The sequence below is a fragment of the Carcharhinus amblyrhynchos genome, chromosome 6, assembly GCF_965287045.1.
Source record: "Carcharhinus amblyrhynchos chromosome 6, sCarAmb.v2.hapA, whole genome shotgun sequence".
NCBI lineage: Eukaryota > Metazoa > Chordata > Chondrichthyes > Carcharhiniformes > Carcharhinidae > Carcharhinus > Carcharhinus amblyrhynchos.
Window position 1 is genome coordinate 87,442,423 of NC_137329.1, and position 20,225 is coordinate 87,462,647.

Below are 20,225 nucleotides of genomic sequence, written 5' to 3' on the forward strand. Positions count from 1 at the left end.
GTGGTAATTCATATCAACAAACGTCAATATCAAACAACAGTTAAACTGTTAGCTTCTGAACTATACTACTTTCAAATTAACATTGTACAGCATAAAAGGAGATTGTTTGGCCTATTGCATCTGCACCATCTCCTCTGTACTGAAATTGAGTTAGTCCCATTCTGCAGCTCTTTCTTGGGAACCCTGTAATTTTTACTCCTTCAAGTAGGTATCAAATTCTCTTTTGAAAAATACTATTGAATCCATTTCCACCATTCTACCAGGCAGTAAATTCCAAATCCTAATCATGATCTGTGTAAAAAAGATTTTTCTTATGTCACCTCTGATTCTTTTGCCAGTCTCTTTAAATCTGTGCACTCTGATTATTGAGTTCCCAATGGGGCCAATTCAGAAGATTCTAATATCAATTTCTAATCTGAAGTCCAAGGATAAGATAGAACTACTGTCACGACCCTAACTATATCTTTCCAATAAGTCAATCAAAACAAAACCTAATTAATCATAAAAGCTAAACATGCACATATCAGAAACTCAAAAAAGCTATTAAATAATGAACAAAATCTCCCCAAGCATAAATCTGAAGCTTCACACCCATTTATTGCCATAGTAACTGTAATATATAATCACTTAATTATACAGCTGCAAAGTGCTCTTTTTGGCACTTTTTCATTGTTAAACAATTAAATGGGAACAGGAAACCACTGCTGCTGGTCAAAAATACATTATAGTTTTAATGTTAATGCACCTTTGTAAAATGGATATTTTGTAATGGCATTCAAGTCAATTGTATGGAAATAACCTTTTTGTTGAAATAAGTGTGTACAGTGAATGTATCCATGTACTACTTGTACAAATATAGTACAGTTCTTTGTGTTCAGAAAACCACCATTACTCAGTCACCAGAGTCTTGCACAATTTGGATCTGCACTAGTTCATGCAAAGCAAACTACATTTATCCAATAATTTATAAAAGGAAACTGGCAATTCTGTATCATTCATGACTTTTATGCTTCCAAAACTGATGCTGATTACGTCTCGACAATCCTGCTTGGGGATTTTTAGGACTGAGTTACCTCCACCATGACATGCCTGCTGGTAGAAGACTGAGAATCAAGTCAAATAAGAACATAAGAACATAAGAAATAGGAGCAGGAGTAGGCCATCTAGCCCTTCGAGCCTGCCCCGCCATTCAATAAGATCATGGCTGATCTGTTGTGGCTCAGATAATGTGAGTCAGTAACCTGATACTATAGCTAAATGGGTCTACAGTACACCAGAACGGACACTGTTGATGATTGCCCAGTCAGCCTTGCTCATGAAGAGAACGTGGAGGGTAAACCTCTCATTGTCAGCATTTTTTTAAAACTACGCTGGACAAGTAAAGCTCATCTTCTGTGCTGATAAATCATGTGATTCTTGTTGGAAGATGTGCAATGGGATCCATCAGAAGTCCCACACAGGAACTATGTGGGAATTGTCCAGGAAGTTTAAACTTCTGATTGGCAATTCCACTGCTCCCTATGATCTTTCGAAAATGTCTTGAACTTTGTGTTAGAGTCAGAGACGTTGGACAGTTCTAACTTACTTATCTGTGCAGTTGTCCAGAAAATGTTAAACAGAAAAAAGCTTAGTCTAACTGACCCCTCCCAGCTTGCCTCTCTATTCCTCAACTACCCCCTTCATCCACTGATCAACCTGACTAACTCTCATCACCCAACCTAACTAGCACCCACTAACCTACTCTTCCCTGACTACACTCAACTTGAACTGACCAACTCCAATCATCCAACTCCCCTCTCCACCCTTCAATTTGACCTGACCTAACCGGCCTCCAATGTGACAACATACCAGACAGCACCCATAGAAGAGTGGCCATCTGATGGTCTTTGCTGAAGATTTGGGTTTAAATTTTCTGTACTGTAACTTTGCAATAAAAAACTTGGAGTACAACATTAATCAATGGGATAAAGTTGACCAAAACATTATAACATAGTATATGCCAGGTCAGAAACTTCTGTACCTGAGCCCTTGCTGCAGAACAGATGTCTCCATCTAATCCTAAAATCACAGTTCCGATCAGGAGGAAAACAACAACGATCACTTATGAACACAAGTTTAAAGGAACACATACAAGCATAAAGATAATAAACTTCAAAAGATGATTAGAGAAATTAAAATAAAACTTTGTAAAGCAAAATCTCAAACCTTATGCCTCTATCTATCCTAACTGGAATAACCAGCCTATCCAAACAGCACCCTTGTGGGCCAGATCATGGTCCCCCAAAGCCATTGTATGTCGCACCCAGGGTCATCGCTCAAAATTCTAGTCAGGCGGGTAAATGAAGTTGAAGATTTCTGCAAGGAGCTGCTCATCCAATCATAGGCTATTATTCTCCTGCAAATGTGAGGGAGAAAAAGTCTCATATTGGATGAGAAGCAAACAAGTTCTCCTACTGGGACAAGCCTGGTGAGTTAATTGGGGCAGTCAGCTAACTAAACTGTTAAGACTAGCTCCTGAAACAGGAGAGGCAGGAAGTATAAAAACAAGGGCTAGGGTGCTACTGAGCAGAGTGCTAGCTGCAGAGAGAGCTTGGGAGTTGAGCTAAGTGTAAGTGGGGGAGGCAGGTATTGCTGTGTCTTGTTTTCCTAACTATGTCCACAGATCAGTGGGGCAGAAGCAATCTACGGTCAAAGAGCTTGGAGGTAAGCCACAGCAGTCCTACAACATTGAGTGAACAAGCCATTGTGATACCACAGGTAAATGATGGGTGGATGAGTATCTCTCTCTTCTACCTTTTTTGACTTGTTTGAGATTGAAGGCTAGGTAGAAAAACTTACTGAGTGAAAACTAGAGGTAAGCAGTATTAAAAACAAATTGAGAATCTAATTAAATAAAAAAGGGATGCAGGGCCACGTGAAGTTTGTAGCTGCACATATGGAGGTTGGTGGATCCTATTGTGGTTCACATCTGCAGCAAATGTTGGTTGCTTGAAGAACTTCAACTCTGAGTTAATGAGCTGGAGTTTCAGCTTCAGACATTACAACACATCAGGGAGGGGAAAAGTTTCCTGGAAAACATGTATATATATGCTCTGTTTGTGAAGACAACTCTTCACTCACCCAAAGAAAGAGCAAGACTCCAAAACCTTGAGCTCCCAAATAAACCCATTGGACTTTAACCTGGTGTTGTGAGACTTCATACTGTGCTTACCCCAGTCCAACACCGACATCTCCACAGGAGGGGGGACTGAGAAGGGGGGAGAGGGAGGGAGATGCCGCAGGGTGTGGGGAGAAGAAGAGAGACGTCGCAGGATCCAGGGAGAGGAGAGAGATGTCGCGGGGTGCGGGGAGAGGGAAGGAGACACCACGGGGTGTGGGGAGAGGGAGGGAGACAGAAACCGCAGGGTCCAGGGAGAGAGTGTGACTGCACGACACAGGAGAAAGCGGAAGATCACGGAGCCTGTGGAGAGCAAGGAAGCGGGGAGGCAGGGCGACGTGGAGGTGGTGGGGAGCAGGAGCAGGAGTAGGAGTGAGAGAGAAAGGGAGTGTATGTGCGGTAGAGTAGGAGGATGAATGGGTGATGGGGGGGCTGTGACGGCTGTGGCTGATGGGTGTGTGAGAGTGTGTGTGTGTGAGAGTGTGTGTGTGTGAGAGTGTGTGTGTGTGAGAGTGTGTGTGTGTGTGAGAGTGTGTGTGTGTGTGAGAGTGTGTGTGTGTGTGAGAGTGTGTGTGTGTGAGAGTGTGTGTGAGTGACATCATGGGGGCCACATGTGGACCAGTGGATGGCTCACTCCCAGTCCCCAAGTACTCAGTCTCTCTTCCACACCCCCACCTCTCCCCATCACCAACACATACTCTCATCCACTCTACCTGTGGGCGAGGGTGAGCAAACAATGAGACTCAGAGTGAGTTGGCCATACTCTTCATTCACAAAATTTACTTTGAAATTTAGGCATCTTTCCAAAATCTACTCATCGGCCCCTTGAGTGAGAAAGGTTGGGTAAGCCCAGAATAAATGAACATTCATCTGAAAATAAATCCCAGGAATCACAGAAAATCATAGAAACCCTACAATGCAGGAGACCATTCGGCCCATTGAGCCAGCATCAACAACAATCCCACCCCAAGCCCGAATCCCACAACATCCACACATTTACCCCTCTAACTTATACATCCTGGAGCACTATGAGCAATTTGCATGGCCAGTCAACCTAACCCATAGATCTTTAGACTGTGGGAGGAAACCAGAGCACCTGCAGGAAACCCACACATACAAGAGGAGAATGTGCCAACTCCACACAGTGACCCAAGCTGGGAATCGAACCTGAGTCCTTGGAGTACCGCCATACCATCCACAGGTAGCTCAATGCAATGAAATTAACAAATTAACAAAACCATGATACGAGAACTCTACCAACATATTTGGTAGACAAGTCATGCCATATTTTGAAGTGGGTCATTTCTCAGATTTGGTAACATACATACCTTGTACCAATTAACAACTGTACAAGGATTTTAGAAATTGGCACAGTGGTTAGCACAGTAGTACAGTGGTTAGCACTGCTGCCTCACTGCACCAGGGAGTCGGGTTCAATTCCTGGTTTGAGTCACTGTCTGTGCAGAATCTGCATGTTCTCCATGCTCCATGAGTGCCGGTTACCTCCCACAGTCCAAAAGACATGCTGGTTAGGTGCATTAGCCACAGGAAATTTTTCTTCAGTGTACCCGAACAGGTGTCAGAGCGTGGCGACTTGGGGATTTTCACAGTAACTTCATTGTGGTGTTAATGTAAGCTTACGTTTGACACTAATAAATAAATAAACTTTAAAATAACTGGCTAGCAGCAAATTCTGGAATTTACAAAGTCTGTACATACAAATAATAGAGGGTAAGGCCATATGTGATAACAAATCATTTTTTTCTACTCAATGCACTTGTTTCAAATTGGTAATCTAGAATGCTGATTTTAAAAAATGGCCATACACGTTACTCCATAAATGTGGATATTAAACATTTATATGAACTATGTGGAATGCCAATAGAACACTTGCATGGCATGGTGGTACAGTGGTCTCAGCGCAGAGACCAGGGTTTGATTCTAGCCTTAGGGGACTGTGTAGAGTTTGCACATTTTTTAAATGTCTGTGTAGATTTTCTCTGGGTATTCCAGTTTCCTTTCACAGTCCAAAGATGCGCAGAATATGTGGATTGGCCATGCCAAATTGCTCCTTAATGTCCAAACATGTATAGGTTCGAGGGATTAATGGGATAGGTGTGTGGGGTTGCGGGGATGGGCCTTGGCAGGATGCTTTGTCGGAGAGTCAGTGTGGACTCAGTGGTCTAATTGGCCTCCTTCTGCACTGTGGGGATTCTGTGAGATTCTATGAGAACACGACAAAATTTAATTGGAAAATTAAATGCTTGGTTATTATATAGTTTAGATATGGCAGAAAAAGACATTTTCTGTTGGGAACTTGTATTTCCATTTCCTCAATCTCAATAGCACAAAGTCAGAATTGAAAAATAAAGGAAGTTAAAATATCAAAGCTTATGCTTTTCTGGTGGATCAGTCTGCTTATCCAGTAAACAGTCGAATCATCCACACTGGGAAAGTCTTGTGTTCGATTCCAGTCTTAGCAAAGTTAGCCGTGGGACAATAATTAGCCATGTTTCTGGGAAGGCAAATCAGAAACAATTCTTTGCTGAGGAGAATATTACCACCCAGTGACTCCTATTTGTAGACAGAACATATTTGTGGGTTTATGTACCATTGAAGTTTTAAATGGATTAAGCTGCGATGCCCTGCACAGTGTATGTGCCTGTCTGGCCTCAAACTTGGGGAATAGACTTTGCAATGGTTCTGGTAATGACAAATACTAAAGGTGGTGGTGGGGGGAGGAATTTCAATTTGAAACTTCAGGTCAATGAATGGCAATACATTCTTTAGAATGATCAAAAGGCCAATAATGAAACCTGTAAGCATATAAGTTACTGATTAGTGCAAGTAGTCATTAAAAGACAGAGTAAAAAAAAGCAAAGTTACACTGATGCTCATGCTTTAGGATTATAATTACAAGTCTCAAGTTTTCTTGCTCAAATGATTAAAAGAAATGTTTAAATGTGCTCAAAAAATACATACGCCCAGTCGAGTTCAGGTTCTCTCCTACATATCCTGATGACAGATTCGGCCAATTCAACTCCTTTTGTGTGGCTTAATAAGTCAGCTGTTCTCTCAGCATTCAGGCAGGTGAACAGAACCATGCAGCAATAGGTAACAGCTTTCTTATCTGAATGATTCAGGTAATTCCTTAGGAAAGATTAAAAACAGAAATTTCAGACACTGGTTCAGGAAATCAAACTTAGCTGCATGCCCTTCATGTCAAATGTCACACTGTGACAGTAAATGAGACCATGATTTAAAAACAAATAAAAGAAATAGCCAAGAACCAAATATATATTTCAATTAATTATTTAAATGAATTGAAAAAACACTTAAAATTAGTAGAACAAGTTCCTAAATTAGAATTTAAAGTATTTTTTCTATATTTCTAGAAGAAGATTATTTCTCACCAGGGCCAAGCTGCAAATGCCAAAACAGGGACTTCAGAAGTAACAAGGAAGGTATTTTAAAAGGTGGTGTAACAGGAAAGTGAAATATTTTGGGCCTGAAACATTGGAATTTGTTCACTCAAATCTGTTGCCAATTATTAGCAGCTTTGTAAGGCACAGAAATTCAAATAGAAAATGCTTATAGACTTTCAAAAAGTCATCTGACCTATACTCAACAACAAATATCACTATTGAAATGTGCCAAGGTGCTTCATTAAATGGATAGGGGTGTGAAACACATCGAACAGGAGTTTGGGGGGGATGACTAACAGCCTAAAGCAAGAGGTTTTAAAAAGGTTTTTCTGAAGGTGCACATATTGGATTTAGGAAGAAAATGCCAGATTATAGTGAGCTGATGGCTGCAGGCTCTGCCAACAACAGTGGAGCAGAGAGGGTGCATTGTCGGCCAGAAGCTGGAATGACAGACGTTTGAAGAACTTGTAGAACCAGGTGTGATGTATTGTAACAAAGAGAAACAGTTCTATCTTGTTTTAATAGAACACCTGTTAATTTGGTCACTAGCTACAAGCCCAGTCTTCGACTTCCATTCACCACAATAATTCTGCAGACAGTATTTTTTAATCAATTATTTTCTCATCTCACTTTTAATACTCTCATCCCCAACAAAACCTTTACATATTCCCACCCTTGTCAATTCCCCTGATAAGGATCCACCCTCTTTGTTCTTTCAAGTTCAAGGGTCATGGGTGTGAGCATATTTAACACACAACATTTTTACCTATCCATCAATCGAACTGTGTGGGCTATGTCGTACTACTGGGCCTCCCACCCTTCTGCCAAAATTACCTACCGGTCCAGGATTATCCTGAACAGTGAAAACAAACCTGGGCTCTTTACCCCTCTACGTTGCTCCTGTATGAAGCAAAAGCAGGCAGATAGTGTTGGACACCTGAAAAGTGACAGCAGCGAGCTCTACCTCATGATCAACTCGCACCATAACTTTCAAAAAGGACATTCAGCAAATAGAGCTTTGAGGCAATAAAAAGATAAAGGTGTCTGCAGGTCAGGGGATAAGATGGAGTAATGGCATAAAAATGGAAAAAATATGGTCTACAAAAAGGATAGATATGGGGATAGATAAATATCAGAGTGCTGGACTGGTGTCAGAATACATTAGAAACTGATCTGTTTTTATGGATATTGTACCCAGCAGAAACTAAAGAATCGCAGAATGGTTTCTGCGCAGGAGACTCCACCACTCAGCATACTAGCGAGCAGAATGCTGGAAGATGATGGTCTTTAGTCAATGAGTTCATTCTATGCCAATCTAAGGAATCCTGAAGACTTTTTCTGACATGGCCAGAGGCAGGCTGTTATTCAGTTTAGGGCTTCTCCAAAAACTGAAAGAAGGACCTTTCGACCGTCATATTATGAGAGTGCTGCTGGCTGGGTCAGCATTTTTATTGTGCATCCTAATGCTGCCTTCTTAAAAAGATGCAGTACATGTGTGTATACTCAAAGCAGTGTTTGGGAGGGAATTCCATTATTTTGACAGTGAAGGAATGGTGCTAAAGTTCCAAGTCAGGATGATGAGTGGCTTGGAGGGAGCCTCCCAGGTTCCAGCGTCATGCATCTGCTTCCGTTGTCCTTTTAGGTTAAAAAGGTCGTCGTTTTGGAAGGTGCTGTTGGAGAAGCCTCAGTAAGTTGCTGCAGTACATTGTGTAATGATACACACTATTGCCAATATGCACCAGTGATGGACGAAGTGGACTTTAAAGGTGGTGGATGGGGCATCAATCAAATGGGTTAACAAAGAAACATAGAAAATAAAAGTAGAAATAGGCCATTCAGCCTTTCAAGTCTGCTCCACCACAGATTTTGATCAAGGCTGATCATTAAATTCAATATCCTGATCCTGCATTCCCCCTATATCTCTTGATACATTTAGCCCCAAGGACTATATCTAATTAGCCCTTTAGTACTTTGTCTTGGATGGCGTTCAGCTTTTTTTTGGAGCTGCATTCATCCAGGCAAGCGGAGGTATTCCATTGTACTCCTGACTTGTACCTTATAGAAGTTAGGCAGGCTTTGGAAAGTCAGGAGGGTCAGTTACTCTCCACCTAACTCTCCAGTTTCTGACCTGCCCTTATAACCTCAGCATTTAAATAACTCATCCAGTTTAATTTCTGGTAAAGGATATCAACATTCAGGATCTTGATTGTGGTGGATTCAGCCATGGTAAAGCCATTGAACATCAAGGGAAGATGGTCATTGACTGATGCTTGAATGGTGCAAATGTTACTTCCCACTTATCATTCCAAGCCTTAATGTGGTGCAGGTCTTACTGCATTTGGGCATGGACTGCTTCAGTACCTGATGAGATGTGAATGGTGAACATTGTGTAGTCATCGGTGAACATTCCCACTTCTGACCTTATGATGGAGGGACAGTCATTCATGAAACTGAAGGTGGTTATGTCAAGGACCCTGCTCTGAGGAACTCCTGCAGTGATGTCTTAGGACTAAGATGATCAATTCTGTGGAGAGCGGACACTAAAGTAAATTGTGGCATGGGATTTTTGGTTGTGTTAAGAAGTTAAAAGGAGAGGTATCTTTGTTGTAGTTTGGAATAATAGTTGACTCCTAAGTGTTTGGTCAATGTTTCTTTTGTTTGTTTGTTACAATAGAAACCTTAGTAATTGCAAGATTTCACGTTTTAAGAATTCAAATATATTTTTAATAGCTATTGGTCTCTAAAGGGATGACAGATTTTATTTTAAGTACATGGAAGCACCAGATCTAAGACTTGTTAAATTTGCAGACAAATCTGTTGTATTTCAGTTGGTATTTTGGATCTTCAAAAGATGGAGATATGATGATTCAGCTATTGACCATCGCTTGAAAGGGTCGAAACACTGTGCTTTAATATTCTTGCCTTCACAAAATTTGCTCACCAACTCTGTTGGGAAGTAAAAAACTGCCAGGCTGTTCAAGAATCTATATATTTTTGTATTCAAAAACAAAAAATGCTGGAAAATCTCAACAGGTCTGACAGCATCCTTAGAGAGAGAACAAAGTCAACGTTTCAAGTATGAATCCAGACTTGAAATGTTAGCTCTGTTCTCTCTCCACCACTGCTGTCAAACCTGTTGAGAATTTTCAGCATTTTCTGTTTTTGTTTCAGATTCCAGCATATGCAGTAATTTGCTTTTATATTTTCGTAATCATTGTGTATACAGCTGATGCTCTCAAATTGAATTCTCAAAATAAACAATAAGAACATAAGAAATAGGAGCAGGAGTAGGCCATCTAGCCCTTCGAGTCTGCCCTGCCATTCAATAAGATCCTGGCTGATCTGATTTTGATCAGTTCCACTTTCCCGCTTTCTCCCCAATACCCTTAATTCCCGTCTATCAAAAACCTAACTACCCGTGACTTAAATATATTTAGTGAGGTAGCCTCCACCACTTCGACAGGCAGAGAATTCCAGAGATTCACCACCCTTTGAGTGAAGAAGTTCCTCCTCAACTCTGATCTAAACTGCCCCCCCTCTTACCTTGAGGCTGTGTTCTCTAGTCCTGCTATCCTTTCTAAGCAGGAAGAATCTCTCTACCTCTACCCTATCCATCCCCTTCATTATCTTATATGTCTCTATAAGATCCCCCCTCATCCTTCTAAACTCCGAGTAAAAACTTAGTCTATTTAGTCTCTCTTCATAGTCCAACCCTCTCATCTCCGGTATCAGCCGAGTGAACCTCCTCTGCACTCCCTCCAATGTACATTGTACTTATGACATTTAAATCTTAGATTTGCATTAAAAGGCTGAATTACAAATTTGAAGTTTGTGAAGTTGACCCATCCCAATTTCAAGGACCAGTTAATTTCTTCTTTCCGCAGAATCCCTATAGTGCAGAAGGAGGCCATTTGGCCCATTGAGTCTGTGCTGACCCTCAAAGAGCCTTGTGAGCCGAAAAAGCCTAAAGAGTCCCAGGACACCTCCTTGCAGGTACTCCCTGGACGAAATGTTCTAACTTTGGTTCCATAAGTCAAATGGAGCATTAAAGAAATGAGAACACTTCAACAGCCCAATTATTTAAATGTTTTCTGTCTCAAATCCATAAGTCCATATATAACATCTCCTTGGCAAAACAACAAAGCATTCTCTCAGCGCGGCACAGGCTTGGAGGGCCGAAGGGCCTGTTTGCCGTGCTGTACTGTTCTTAACAAAGGAGCTATGTTGGGATGGTGTACTTTGGGATACTGATGCCGTAGAATGCAAGTTTACTATGGTTGATCATCAAGCTTCTGTACTAAACTTTAATTAGGTATTAATCAGAAGGAAGGATTAGAAAAGAGAAGAAGAAAAGATCCTGCGTAACTGGTTAACACTGTCAACAGCCGCAGAAACAGCATTAGGCAATGCCTTTGAGCAGGCGGCCCAGCTATCTTCTCAGCAAGATAATACATGGCCTTGAAACAAGATATAAACATGTTACATAGCCTCAAAAGGAAAAAAAGTGAACCATGTGGAGAACATGTGCAATGCAATGAATTTGAATTGATTCATTCTTGACCTCTTTCCTTGGTGCGCAAAACAAAAAAAACGGAATGGGTTGTTTAATATTCCATAGTGGAACAACAGCTAGGTCAACTGAATGTCTATTTCTATAACCAAATGTGGTGCAACACTCACAGGAAAAGTTCTGGAAAAGCGTTTTTCCACACACAATGCTTTGACTCTTCATTGCCAGCTACAAGGTTTCCAAGGAACTGAAGGCCACATCGAAAAGCTGAACAAAATCAAGGGGACATTTTAGAACAAATTTCTAAAATATAAATATTTTAAAGGAAACATGAATTGTCAATACAACTAAAATTACTTTCAAGAAGCATTATCAAATATTCAAAAATTTCAAAGCTGCATTAGAAAATCACGAAGTACCATCATTTATAATCAGCACTGATTAAACTGCTGCCAATATGAGGAATATACTTACCTGAGTTGATGAAACCTCCTCCTTATTTATTCAAAACCAAAAATATATTAATCTTTTTGTTGCTCGGCAATCTTAAAGTCTGTCCAATCAACCAGAATGATTTTTGTTACTATAGGGGTAGAAAAAAAATTTCCTCTTTACTCAACTCTCTGTTCTTCTACCATTAACTGTGGGCTGACTGAGAGAGGGAGAAAGAATGAATAAAGGGCACCAAGCTGCCCTAAAATAAATTGCTGGGGAACATTTGAACATGTCAAGCCTGAATCACTCTCTTAGATTCAAAACTCAGCATACAGAAGAGGTTTGCAAATCTTTTCCATGCTCAATTGCCTGTAATAATGGATATATCCTCCTGAACCCTTTAGCCTAACTTCCCAAGTATAGTGTCACTTATCCAAAGGAAAACAGGAATATTTTAATGAGTAAGCAATCAAAATAGCACATTAGTAAGTTTAAAAGTATAGAAACCAGATGACAAATTAATAGAAATCAGGTAACATCACAGAACCTCTAAAGTTCAGGAATGCCATTTTGGAAAACACAAACAAACCATTATTTGCAGTACTGACACTGCTGTTAATATAACACCTGAAATTTTCAAATTTGTTCTTTTTTCTTCTCCAAAGTAACCTATCTGGCATTTTGAACATTCAAAAATTGGTTAAATATTAGTTTTCAAATTTTGTTATGTGCATTAGTTTTCTCCAAAAGGGAAAAGGGACAGGGAAAAAGAAGAAAATTAGAGGGAAACTCAGCCACTGTCGTTCCTCCACCGTGCTCAAACAGATTCAGATTAGTTAACAGTCTATGACAGTAGCCCTGCAGCTGTCCCACAGGTGGAAAACAAAATCAAATCAATACTAGCCCAAAACAGCCAAGTCTGATGCTGAAATGTCCCTGCTGTACCAACAGAACAAGGATAATGTGGACCTCAAACAAAACATGAGAAAGCAGAATTTGCACTGAAAAATCAAACATTAACAGTTACAGTACAAGCTAATACAGCAGGAATTGAAATACACGATAGCTGTAGTATTTCCAATGTTTGCAGAGTTTTTTTTAAATTCCATGCTTTTTGTAAGACATGAATTTACTATGGATAATTGAATTACTTTTCTGTATCCAAAGAGAATAAATGGCCTCTATGTCGATTAATTATACAAAAAAATCTCTAGGTTAGGACATATTTGGTGAAATTTCTGATCAGCAAAATTCAGCAAATGGGGACTGAGAAACTGCACTTAGTCACTCTGCAATCCTACATAGTGATTAGGTTTCCTTTAGGTATTTGCTAAGATTGACATGTTGCACTTGGTTGAAGTCATTAGGTTACATTTTAGCTTCATTTGAAGCAATTTTTAAAAGCAACATCTCCGCCTTTTGGCTAAGATGCAAATGAGATCAAGCCTTGGAGGAGGACTATACCTACTCCAATTAGCTTGGATCGTGTAGATCAAGCCCAAGACAGGGGATGAGAGCCCTGTCTTGTCAACTTGGATTGGGAATGTCGCAATTTGTTGAGACTCTGAATTGGACTTGATTTGATTAAATAGGAATAAAAACAAAAAAAAAGTTCTCATCTGTTGAATTCACTTCTGCTCTTTTGGAGCGAGAGGCAAATTATGCATGCAAATGCATAAGCAACCTCATTGGGTAATACTCCTGCCACTATTAACCTCAGGTTAAAGTTCCAATTTAAAGGAACCAAAGAAAATCATTTTTCTTTCCTTTTTTATTTAATGGTTAAACATTTTTCCCTACATTTTATGCATTGCGAAAGTAAAAGAATCCTCGTTACTAATATCACAAAGAAGCTGACTATACTAAGAGTTAACCACAACTAAAGTCCTTAAAGAATACAAGATTTATAAATTCATAACATCTCAGGTTACACTTTGTTACTCCTGCGATAACTAAAATCTCTACCATTAATCTGTGGAAAGCCATCATTACCATACTGCTGCGAGATTCTAGCATATATAATATAAAATAAACACACAAAATGACTTCATAGCCCATGCACAGCCAGCTGCGAGAGTCAGGTCTATATCCTGCCACGCCTGCTTCTAGTAGACTCAAGAATCACCTTGATTATTCAAATATCATACTAAAATCAAGTCACAAAACACACCAAGAGTTGATCACTTGTACAATAAAATACGAAGTGTCCAAATCAGACATGAACACAATCACTGCAATGTTCAAAATATTTTAAGGTTAGGGTGTTGCAATATCATTAGTTCAGATTGGCTCCCAGAAAGAGCTGAACAATGTCTGTTGATATGTTTGAGTGTGACAGATTGTATGCAAAGAGGATATAGGTTTCCTTCAGAAATTATATACAACTGATCTTGGCAGCACGTCTTGTATAAATTATGTGAATTAATATTATCTCTGCCAGTCTTCCCTCAAGTTTCTCATTTTCCTTTTAACATAAGAACATAAGAAATAGGAGCAGGAGTAGGCCATCCAGCCCTTCGAGCCTGCCCTGCCATTCAATAAGATCATGGCTGATCTGTCGTGGCTCAGTTCCACATTCTCGCCCTCTCCCCATAACCCTTAATCCCCTCTCTTATCAAAAACCCATCAACCCGCGTCTTAAAAAATATTTAGCGAGGTAGCCTCCACCACTTCAACGGGCAGAGAATTCCGGAGATTCACCACCCTTTGAGTGAAGAAATTCTTCCTCAACTCCGTTCTAAACTGCCCCCCCTTTATCTTGAGGCTGTGCCCCCTAGTCCTACTGTCCTTTCTGAGCGGGAAGAGTCTCTCCACCTCTATCCTATCCATCCCATTCATCATCTTATACGTCTCAATGAGATCTCCCCTCATTCTTCTAAACTCTAACGAGTACAAGCCTAGTTTATTCAGCCTCTCCTCATAGCTCAACCCCCTCAACTCCGGCATCAGCCTAGTAAACCTCCTCTGCACTCCCTCCAAGGCCAAAATATCCTTGTGTAAGTACAGCGCCCAAAACTGCACACAGTACTCCAGCTGCGGCCTCACCAATGCCCTATACAGCCGCAGCAAGACCTCCCTACTTTTATATTCAATCCCCCTTGCTATGAAGGCCAGCATCCCATTCGCCTTCCTGACCACCTGCTGCACCTGCAAGCTGGGTTTTTGCGACAAGGACCCCAAGGTCCCTCTGCACCGTTGCCTGCTGCAGTTTTTCGCCACGTAAGTAATAATCCTTCCTACCATTATTCCTACCAAAGTGGACCACCTCGCACTTGCCAACATTAAATTCCATTTGCCATTTCCTGGCTCATTCGCCCAGCCTATCTAGATCCTTCTGCAGACTCTCCACACACTCCGCACAATTTGCCGTTCCACCAATCTTGGTGTCATCAGCAAATTTCGACACCATACACTTGGTTCCCTCCTCCAGATCATCTATATAAATGGTAAATAGCTGAGGCCCCAGCACCGACCCCTGGGGCACTCCACTAGTCACCAACCGCCAATCCGAATAGCACCCATTGACCCCCACTCTCTGCCTCCTATTTGACAACCAATCCTCTATCCACGCTAACACCCTACCCCCAACTCCATGTCCCCTGACCTTCTGCAATAACCTCTTGTGAGGTACCTTGTCAAACGCCTTCTGAAAATCAAGAAAGACCACATCCACTGGCTCTCCTCTATCCACCGCCCGAGACACATCCTCATAGAACTCCAGTAAATTTGTCAGACATGACTTCCCTTTAACGAAACCGTGCTGCGTCTGCTCTATCAAGCAATTTCCCTCAAGATGCCTCACTATTTCCTCCTTGATGACGGATTCTAACATTTTACCTACCACAGACGTTAAACTAACCGGCCTATAATTCCCCGCCTTTTGCCTGGCACCCTTCTTAAACAACGGTGTAACGTTAGCCGTTTTCCAATCTTCCGGCACTTCCCCGGAATCCAGCGACGTCTGGAAAATAACCATCAAGGCATCCACTATCACCTCCGCCATTTCTTTCAGAACCCTCGGATGCATTCCATCCGGTCCTGGGGACTTGTCCACAATCAGCCCCTCCAGTCTGTCGAGCACCGCCTCTCTAGTAACAGTAATGTCATTGAGACCCTCCAGTCCTACCACCTTTCCATCGCTAACACCCGGCAAATTATTCACGTCCTCCTCCGTGAAGACAGAAACAAAAAAGTTATTCAAGACCTCAGCCATATCCCCATCCCCTACCACTAAGTCCCCCTTCTCATCCTCTAAGGGTCCAACGTTCACCCTAGCCAGCCTCTTCCTTTTTATATATTTATAAAAACTCTTGCTATCCTTTTTTATATTAAGCGCTAGCCCAGCTTCATAGTTTCTCCTACCCTTCTTTATCAACTTCTTTGTCAATCTTTGTTGACATTTAAACCTCTCCCAATCCTCTTCTCGCCCACTACTCTTAGCTACTCTAAACGCCTCCGCTTTTAATTTAACACTTTCCTTCACCTCCTTCGTTATCCACGGCTTATTACCTCTCCTCCTATGGTCCTTTTTGACCATCGGAATAAATTTCTGCTGAGCACCAAGAAAGATCTCCTTAAAGATCCTCCACTGCTCCTCAGCAGACCTACCTTCCAACGCGCTCCCCCAGTCCACATTCGCCAATTCTTCCCTCAACACTTGCATGATAGGTAATTTTATCCTTTCAACACTGTTGACTTTTTCCTGAGGGAGTCTTACAGACACCTGTCATTCCACATTCCCTCTTTAAATTGAGATCATTCAGAAACAAACACTGTTGGCAGCCTATTGAACTGAACGGGACACCACTGCAAGCCCAATCCTGCCCTTGTACACAGGACTTATTTGCCAGTGATTAAAAGCAGAAACACTAGTTGATTTTCATCTCCCAGCAATGATACAGCCAAAATGTGTCATTTCTTTAAATTACATTAGTACTTCTAGTATGTTATATTTAAAAGGAAATGAATGTTCTTTTTTCAAGTAACTCTCTCATGCATTGTTGAGAGAAGTACCAGCACATACTTGATAGACTGAATGGCCTGTTCCTGCACTGTGTATCGCTTAATAACTACAGTTGTTGCTTTGGATGGAAAAAAGCTATCTTGGTTTCAAGTTTTATTTGAAATTTACTTGAAAATACTTTGAATATTTATGTAATTACATAATTAATCTCATTGTGGTAGTTTGCATTTGCTTAAGTCTTTTCATGTAACATTTATTCAGAGACCTTGCCATCTTCATTATTTTGAATCACACACTAAATATTACTGCAATTGTTTTGCTTGGATTATGATTTGTCTAGTCACTTGAACCCATATTGCAACAGCTGAGAACTAAACGTTATATTGTCTTCAGCATTTATTTTAAACCTACAGTAAATAAAAATAATTACAATTCATGGATTTCAAGTAATTTAGTGCACTTGTTATTGCTTCAAAATCGCCTGTTTCCAATGATTAAACCTAAAACATGCAGTGTTTTCTACAGATCAGCGGAGTACAAATCCTTCTAATAAAACTACCCTAAAACAGAACCACTAAACCTCAATTCAATGGCTAGAGGAATGCCAAAAAGGATGATCTGATGTGGATAGATGTTTATTCTACATTTGTAGATAACTTAGCCAAATCCAGTGATTCAGCTGGCTGGCTGGTCGAAGGCACACATTTCTAGTCGGATTGGTATTTTGAGAACATACCATTCTGAGAACTACAGCTAGTTAGGCACAGGATTTGAGCACAAATCCAGAGAACAGGAAATGGAAGGCAGAATATTAGTAAGTGAGCATGGAAGGCAGAGGAAACAAACACTATAAAATAGACAAAGGATTTGTTCACTGACAAGTATATGTAAATCTAAAGAAACTCATGAATAAGACAGATGAACTGAGTGCACAAAGAATGATATTATAGCTATTGCTCAAACATGGTTTAAAGATGAGCAGGTTCCAACTCAATATCCCAAATTATAAGGTTTTGTGGAAAGGTAGGGAGGAATTCAAAATATGGAAAAAGGGCCATAACATTGGTTAAAAAAACAATCACAGCTGTGAGCAGGGGTGATATGCTAAAAGAATCTTTATCATAGGAATGGAAGAAATGGGAGGTAGAGTAGATCAGATGGCGTTTCAAGCCTGCTCTGTCATTAAACAAGATTGTGAATGATCATCTACTTCAACTCTACTTCCTGCATTATCTTTATCTATCAACTTCTATCTTTAACATACTCAATAACTGAACACCCACAGGCATCTTGGTTTGACAATTGCAAAGATTCACAACTGTTTGAGTGAAAAATAATTCTTATCTCAATCCTAAATGGTTGACCCCTTATTTTTGACAGGCCAGTCAGCATATCTTTGGTGGTGGGCAAATTATTTGAAAAAAATCCGAGGGACAGTATACATTAGCATTTAGACAGATAACATGGATTTGTTGAGGGAAGGTTGCATCGAACTTGAGTTTTTTTTGAGGGCAGTACAAGGAGAATTGATAAGTGTCTGCATTTGATGCAGCCAATATGAATTTTAGCAACGCTTTTGTTAACATCCCACCATGCAGACCGATCAATAAATTGAAAGCCAATAGAATCCAAAGTGGTAAGTTGCATCCAAAAGTAGCTCAGTAGTAGGGAGCAAAGGGAAATAGCTGCAAGTGTTTTTTGTGACTTGAAGGCTGCTTCCAGTGGAGTTCCACAGGACTCAGCATTGGGTTCCTTGTTTTTCATGGTACGTATTGATGAACAATTATGATACAAGAATTGGTAATGTGGCTGATACCGAGAAAGAAAGTTGCAGATTGCAAGAAGATGCCAAATACTAGACAGGTGGGCAGAAAAGTATCAAATGAAACGCAAGGTAATGTATTAGGGAAAATTAGTCAAGGGAGCAGTAGGAAACTAAGTATAGAGGAACACAGGGACCTTGGAGCACATGTCCACAGATTCTTGAAGTTGGCAAGACAGGTAAAGGTAGTTAAGAAGCCACTCCTGATACTTCGCTTAGTATCCGAGGCACAGAACACAAGAGCCCATGGGGTTATGCTAGAATTGTATAAAGCATTAGTTAGGCCACAGCTAAAGTATGGTGTACAGCTCTGGACTTTGAATTACAGGAATGATGTGATTGCACTAGAGAGTGTATAGTTGTTGCCAGGGATGGTATACTTTAATCATAAGAAAACATTGGATATGCTGAGATGATGTTCTTTGGAAAAGAGAATGGTTAAGGGAGATTTAATTGCAGTGTATACAATTATGAAGGATCTAGATAATATGGATCGGAAAGACTTATTTCCGTTAGCAGAGTCAATAACCAGGTGCACTGTAATTTTGAAGTAATTAATGGAAGGATTAGAGGAGATACTGTTTCACCCAGAGGGTAGAGGGGATCTGGAACTCATTGCCTGTGCTTTCAAACTGCGTTCCCAACAAACTTTTTCTGAAGTCTATTAGGTTATTCTCAAATTTAAATAATACATTTTCTTTTCAAGACAAGGTTAAGTTGATATCCAATAGAGTGAAAGGACTATGACAGGTTTCCATCAGGACTGTCTTAAATTAGCAATCATCTCAGGTACTGTATCAAAGGTAGAGAGAGGTTTGAGACCCTCATGACAACTGCCCAGTTTTTGTTTTGCGCGTAAATAGCCGTTGTGGTTTGTTCAAGAAAATTCCTGAGACTCTAGTTATGAGCAATGTGGTTAACTTCATTCATAGGGGAATAAATCAGCAAAACAAACTAAGCTTATAGAAGGGGCATGAACTGGGTGGTGGTGATAATTCTTGCTCCTTTTGCAAGGGAAATTAGGGTGTGTCATAAAAATTTGTTAAACTAAACTTCAGGGTGATTCAAAAACGTTGAACCAATGAAGTCGATAATCTATTTCACTTCACAACCACTAATTAACTGCTACCCAAAGTAATTCCAGCAGCAATAAAATAAATCTCGTCTCATAGGTCTAAAGAGGCTCAAATAGTGTGCAAATTAACATACTAAACTGAGATACCAAATGGAATCAAGGGCATCTCAAATGGGCATACTTCTCAAATAGCTTCTAAGATAGCAGCAGAAGATTCCAGAACAATAACTTGTTTTTATACAAATTCTTTAATATAATAAAACATCCAAGGCACTTTACAGGCGTGTTATCAAAAATTAACACCAAGCCACAGGTGGTATATTAAAGCAGATGGTGAAAGCTTGGTCAACAATATAGATTTTAAGGAATGCCTTCAAAGAACGAAGAAAGAAACAGAGGAAGAGACGTTTACACAGGCATGCCAAAGCTTCTGATTCCAGCATGTAATAATGGAGTGATTGTCAAGAGTATTTAAGAGGCCAGAACAGGGGTGCAGATAATTCACAGGGTTTTAAGATTGCAGGAGAGAAGGGATCCAGGGAGAGATTTTAAAATTGAGGCATTGCTTAACCAATCATTAACCAATGGCCAATGTAGGCCATTGAGCAACAGGTGTGCTACATGGAAAAGACGTGGTGCAATACAAACAACGCCTTTTGGATAAGCTTAAGTTTCTGGTGAGTGGAACATGGGAGGTCAGTCAGTAGTGCATGAAAATAGTCAAGTTCATGGGTCATAAACATGGGTGAAGGTTTCTAGAAAGGAGTTTGTGCATGAGCAGAACCAGATGACACTACAGAGGTGAAGATAGGACAACTTAATGATGTGGCAGATATGT

General features: G+C 40.4%; 1 protein-coding gene across 3 annotated transcripts in view; it reads right to left on the reverse strand.

Annotated features, from left to right (window-relative positions):
• The window catches only part of atxn10 (ataxin 10), a 229,861-nt gene that overhangs the window by 172,718 nt on the left and 36,918 nt on the right, over positions 1 to 20,225 (reverse strand). For all 3 annotated transcript variants that reach the window (XM_080190882.1, XM_080190884.1, XM_080190883.1), the window contains 2 exons: positions 11,263 to 11,359; positions 6,140 to 6,307 (listed from right to left, as the gene is read on the reverse strand). In XM_080190882.1, the coding sequence (XP_080047008.1) occupies positions 6,140 to 6,307; positions 11,263 to 11,359 (265 nt within the window). The remainder of the gene's footprint in view (positions 1 to 6,139; positions 6,308 to 11,262; positions 11,360 to 20,225) is intronic.